The sequence below is a fragment of the Hyla sarda genome, chromosome 9, assembly GCF_029499605.1.
Source record: "Hyla sarda isolate aHylSar1 chromosome 9, aHylSar1.hap1, whole genome shotgun sequence".
In the NCBI taxonomy this organism is placed as follows: domain Eukaryota; kingdom Metazoa; phylum Chordata; class Amphibia; order Anura; family Hylidae; genus Hyla; species Hyla sarda.
Genome location: NC_079197.1, coordinates 168,436,694 through 168,444,507, shown reverse-complemented (window position 1 = coordinate 168,444,507; position 7,814 = coordinate 168,436,694). Strand labels below are relative to the sequence as shown.

Here is a 7,814-nt window from a genome sequence, read left to right as displayed (position 1 = left end):
TTACTGGTATATAGGAGCAGGCGATATTACTGGTATATAGGAGCAGGCGATATTACTGGTATATAGGAGCAGGCGATATTACTGGTATATAGGAGCAGGCGATATTACTGGTATATAGGAGCAGGCGATATTACTGGTATATAGGAGCAGGCGATATTACTGGTATATAGGAGCAGGTGATATTACTGGTGTATAGGAGCAGGCGATATTACTGGTATATAGGAGCAGGCGATATTACTGGTATATAGGAGCAGGTGATATTACTGGTATATAGGAGCAGGCGATATTACTGGTATATATGAGCAGGCGATATTACTGGTATATAGGAGCAGGCGATATTACTGGTATATAGGAGCAGGTGATATTACTGGTATATAGGAGCAGGCGATATTACTGGTATATAGGAGCAGGCGATATTACTGGTATATAGGAGCAGGTGATATTACTGGTATATAGGAGCAGGCGATATTACTGGTATATAGGAGCAGGCGATATTACTGGTATATAGGAGCAGGCGATACTACTGGTATATAGGAGCAGGCGATATTACTGGTATATAGGAGCAGGCGATATTACTGGTATATAGGAGCAGGCGATATTACTGGTATATAGAGGCTGGGCGGGTGTATAAGATATTAATGGTATATAAAATATTGCTGGTGATGGCAGGTGATGTATAGGATATTACTGGTATATATGGGGTAGGTGACATATACATATGAATATCTAGTTGAAATAGGTGTCTGTATACAGTGATATGACAGGCGACATATAAGTATAGTGCTGGTATACAGGAGCAGGTGACATATACATCTATATACAGTTAGTATACATCTATATCTCCTCCAGTATACAGTTATATGCCAGGTGACATATACAGCTATATACACATGGAGTATACATCTATATACACCTTTAGTATACAGTGATATGACATATACATCTATATACACTTCTAGTATACATACATAGTATACATCTATATGACAGGTGACATATACATCTATATACACCTCTAGTATACAGTGATATATGACAGGTGACATATACATCTATATACACCTCTAGTATACATCTATATACACCTCTAGTATACACCTCCAGTATACATCTATATACACCTCTAGTATACAGTGATATGACAGGTGACATAAACATCTATATACACCTCTAGTATACATCTATATACACCTCTAGTATACATCTATATGACAGGTGACATATACATCTATATACACCTCTAGTATACATCTATATACACCTCCAGTATACATCTATATAGACCTCTAGTATACATCTATATGACAGGTGACATATACATCTATATACACCTCTAGTATACATCTATATATACACCTCTAGTATACAGTGATATGACAGGTGACATATACATCTATATACACCTCTAGTATACATCTATATACACCTCTAGTATACATCTATATACACCTCTAGTATACATCTATATACACCTCTAGTATACATCTATATACACCTCTAGTATACAGTGATATGAAAGGTGACATATACATCTATATACACCTATAGTATACATCTATATATACACCTCTAGTATACAGTGATGACAGGTGACATATACATCTATATACACCTCTAGTATACATCTATATACACCTCTAGTATACATCTATATACACCTCTAGTATACATCTATATACACCTCTAGTATACATCTATATACACCTCTAGTATACATCTATATACACCTCTAGTATACAGTGATATGAAAGGTGACATATACATCTATATACACCTCTAGTATACAGTGATATGACAGGTGACATATACATCTATATACACCTCTAGTATACATCTATATACACCTCCAGTATACATCTATATACACCTCCAGTATACATCTATATACACCTCTAGTATACATCTATATACATCTATATACACCTCTAGTATACAGTGATATGACAGGTGACATATACATCTATATACACCTCTAGTATACATCTATATGCACCTCCAGTATACATCTATATACACCTCTAGTATACATATATATACACCTCTAGTATACATATATATACATATATATATATATATACACACACCTCTAGTATACATCTATATACACCTCTAGTATACATCTATATACACCTCCAGTATACATCTATATACACCTCCAGTATACATCTATATACACCTCCAGTATACATCTATATACACCTCCAGTATACATCTATATACACCTCCAGTAGACATCTATATACACCTCCAGTAGACATCTATATACACCTCCAGTAGACATCTATATACACCTCCAGTATACATCTATATACACCTCTAGTAGACATCTATATACACCTCTAGTATACATCTATATACACCTCTAGTATACATCTATATACACCTCCAGTATACATCTATATACACCTCCAGTATACATCTATATACACCTCCAGTATACAGTGATATGAAAGGTGACATATACATCTATATACACCTCTAGTATACAGTGATATGACAGGTGACATATACATCTATATACACCTCTAGTATACAGTGATATGACAGGTGACATATACATCTATATACACCTCCAGTATACATCTATATACACCTCCAGTATACATCTATATACACCTCCAGTATACATCTATATACACCTCCAGTATACATCTATATACATCTATATACACCTCCAGTATACAGTGATATGACAGGTGACATATACATCTATATACACCTCTAGTATACATCTATATGCACCTCCAGTATACATATATATATATATATACACACACCTCTAGTATACATCTATATACACCTCCAGTATACATCTAAATACACCTCCAGTATACATCTAAATACACCTCCAGTATACATCTAAATACACCTCCAGTATACATCTATATACACCTCCAGTATACATCTATATACACCTCCAGTATACATCTATATACACCTCCAGTATACATCTATATACACCTCCAGTATACATCTATATACACCTCCAGTATACATCTATATACACCTCTAGTATACATCTATATACACCTCTAGTATACATCTATATACACCTCCAGTATACAGTGATATGACAGGTGACATATACATCTATATACACCTCTAGTATACATCTATATGCACCTCCAGTATACATCTATATACACCTCTAGTATACATATATATACACCTCTACTATACATATATATACACCTCTACTATACATATATATACACCTCTACTATACATATATATATATATATATACACCTCTACTATACATATATATATATATACACCTCTAGTATACATCTATATACACCTCTAGTATACATCTATATACACCTCTAGTATACATCTATATACACCTCTAGTATACATCGATATACACCTCTAGTATACATATATATATATATATATATACACACCTCTAGTATACATATATATACACCTCTAGTATACATATATATACATATACACACCTCTAGTATACATATATATACACCTCCAGTATACATCTAAATACACCTCCAGTATACATCTAAATACACCTCCAGTATACATCTAAATACACCTCCAGTATACATCTATATACACCTCCAGTATACATCTATATACACCTCCAGTATACATCTATATACACCTCCAGTATACATCTATATACACCTCCAGTATACATCTATATACACCTCCAGTATACATCTATATACACCTCCAGTATACATCTATATACACCTCCAGTATACATCTATATACACCTCTAGTATACATCTATATACACCTCTAGTATACATCTATATACACCTCCAGTATACAGTGATATGACAGGTGACATATACATCTATATACACCTCTAGTATACATCTATATGCACCTCCAGTATACATCTATATACACCTCTAGTATACATATATATACACCTCTACTATACATATATATACACCTCTACTATACATATATATACACCTCTACTATACATATATATATATATATATACACCTCTACTATACATATATATATATATACACCTCTAGTATACATCTATATACACCTCTAGTATACATCTATATACACCTCTAGTATACATCTATATACACCTCTAGTATACATCGATATACACCTCTAGTATACATATATATATATATATATACACACCTCTAGTATACATATATATACACCTCTAGTATACATATATATACATATACACACCTCTAGTATACATATATATACACCTCTAGTATACATATATATACATATATACACACCTCTAGTATACATATATATACACCTCTAGTATACATATATATACACCTCTAGTATACATATATATACACCTCTAGTATACATATATATACACCTCTAGTATACAGTGATATGACAGGCAACATATACATCTATATACACCTCTAGTATACATCTCTATACACCTCTAGTATATAGTGATATGACAGGTGACATATACATCTATATACACCTCTAGTATACATATATATACACCTCTAGTACACAGTGATATGACAGGTGACATATACATCTATATACACCTCTAGTATACATCTATATACACCTCCAGTATACATCTCTATACACCTCCAGTATACAGTGATATGACAGGTGACATATACATCTATATACACCTCTAGTATACATATATATATACACCTCTAGTACACAGTGATATGACAGGTGACATATACATCTCTATACACCTCTAGTATACATCTATATACATCTCCAGTATACATCTATATACACCTCCAGTATACATCTCTATACACCTCTAGTATACAGTGATATGACAGGTGACATATACATCTCTATACACCTCTAGTATACATCTCTATACACCTCCAGTATACAACTATATACACCTCTAGTATACAGTGATATGACAGGTGACATATACATCTATATACACCTCTAGTATACATCTCTATACACCTCAAGTATACATCTCTATACACCTCCAGTATACATCTATATACACCTCAAGTATACAGTGATATGACAGGTGACATATACATCTATATACACCTCTAGTATACATCTATATACACCTCTAGTATACATCTATATACACCTCTAGTATACATCTATATACACCTCTAGTATACATCTATATACACCTCTAGTATACATCTATATACACCTCTAGTATACATCTATATACACCTCTATTATACAGTGATATGACAGGTGACATATACATCTATATACACCTCTAGTATACATCTCTATACACCTCAAGTATACAGTGATATGACAGGTGACATATACATCTATATACACCTCTAGTATACAGTGATATGACAGGTGACATATACATCTATATACACCTCTAGTATACATCTCTATACACCTCTAGTATACAGTGATATGACAGGTGACATATACATCTATATACACCTCTAGTATACAGTGATATGGGGTCCCCAGGTCAGTACACCACTTACCGTACTCCTCCGCCATCTCTCCCGCCGCCCCCCTCGGGCTCCGCTCTGTGGATTCTCCGATCCTCAATCCGTGCGGTCACCTGGCGACGCCTCCTCCCCTCCCCTCCCCTCCCCTCACACCTGCACCTCGCCCCGCCCCCTCAGGCCACGCCCACTCCTCCCTGAGAGCTCCGTGTACTGGACTGCGCTGTATACACTGATGTGTAGGTGTACTGTACTTCACAATATACAGCAAGAGGGGAATGTACATAGCTACACACACTACAGGTACTATAGAACACTATACACACCACACATGTACTGTACAACACTACACACACTACAGGTACTATAGAACACTATACACACCACACACGTACTGTACAACACTACACACACTACAGGTACTATAGAGCACTACACACACCACACATGTACTGTACAACACTACACACACCACACATGTACTATAGAACACTACACACACTACAGGTACTATAGAACACTATACACACCACACATGTACTATACAACACTACACACACTACAGGTACTATAGAACACTACACACATCACACACGTACTGTACAACACTACACACACCACACATGTACTATAGAACACTACACACACTACAGGTACTATAGAACACTATACACACTACAGGTACTATAGAACACTATACACACCACACATGTACTGTACAACACTACACACACTACAGGTACTATAGAACACTACACACACCACACACGTACTGTACAACACTACACACACTACAGGTACTATAGAACACTACACACACCACACATGTACTGTACAACACTACACACACTACAGGTACTATAGAGCACTACACACATCACACACGTACTGTACAACACTACACACACCACACATGTACTATAGAACACTACACACACTACAGGTACTATAGAACACTATACACACTACAGGTACTATAGAACACTACACACACCACACATGTACTGTACAACACTACACACACTACAGGTACTATAGAACACTATACACACCACACACGTACTGTACAACACTACACACACTACAGGTACTATAGAACACTACACACACTACACATGTACTGTACAACACTACACACACTACAGGTACTATAAACACTACACACACCACACATGTACTGTACAACACTACACACACTACAGGTACTATAGAACACTACACACCACACATGTACTGTACAACACTACACACACTACAGGTACTATAGAACACTACACACCACACATGTACTGTACAACACTACACACACTACAGGTACTATAGAACACTATACACACCACACACGTACTGTACAACACTACACACACTACAGGTACTATAGAACACTACACACACCACACATGTACTGTACAACACTACACACACTACAGGTACTATAGAACACTACACACACTACACATGTACTGTACAACACTACACACACTACAGGTACTATAAACACTACACACACCACACATGTACTGTACAACACTACACACACTACAGGTACTATAGAACACTACACACCACACATGTACTGTACAACACTACACACACTACAGGTACTATAAAACACTACACACCACACATGTACTGTACAACACTACACACACTACAGGTACTATAGAACACTATACACACCACACACGTATTGTACAACACTACACACACTACAGGTACTATAGAACACTATACACACCACACATGTACTGTACAACACTACACACACTACAGGTACTATAGAACACTATACACACCACACACGTACTGTACAACACTACACACACTACAGGTACTATAGAACACTACACACACTACAGGTACTATAGAACACTACACACACCACAGGTACTATAGAACACTACACACACTACAGGTACTATAGAACACTACACACACCACACACGTACTGTACAACACTACACACACTACAGGTACTATAGAACACTACACACACTACAGGTACTATAGAACACTACACACACCACAGGTACTATAGAACACTACACACACTACAGGTACTATAGAACACTACACACACCACACACGTACTGTACAACACTACACACACTACAGGTACTATAGAACACTACACACACCACACACGTACTGTACAACACTACACACACCACAGGTACTATAGAACACTACACACACTACAGGTACTATAGAACACTACACACCACACACGTACTGTACAACACTATACACACTACAGGTACTATAGAACACTACACACACCACACACGTACTGTACAACACTACACACACTACAGGTACTATAGAACACTACACACACCACACACGTACTGTACAACACTACACACACCACAGGTACTATAGAACACAACACACACTACAGGTACTATAGAACACTACA

The 7,814-nt window shown here is 36.3% G+C and overlaps 1 protein-coding gene across 1 annotated transcript in view; it reads right to left on the bottom strand.

Moving 5' to 3' along the window:
- Positions 1-5,522, bottom strand: part of SLC44A4 (solute carrier family 44 member 4) — a 74,294-nt gene extending 68,772 nt beyond the window's left edge. The window contains exon 1 of the mRNA XM_056537973.1: positions 5,432-5,522. Coding sequence (XP_056393948.1) covers positions 5,432-5,447 — 16 coding nt within the window. The 5' untranslated portion in view covers positions 5,448-5,522. The remainder of the gene's footprint in view (positions 1-5,431) is intronic.
- Positions 5,523-7,814: the final 2,292 nt, after the last annotated feature.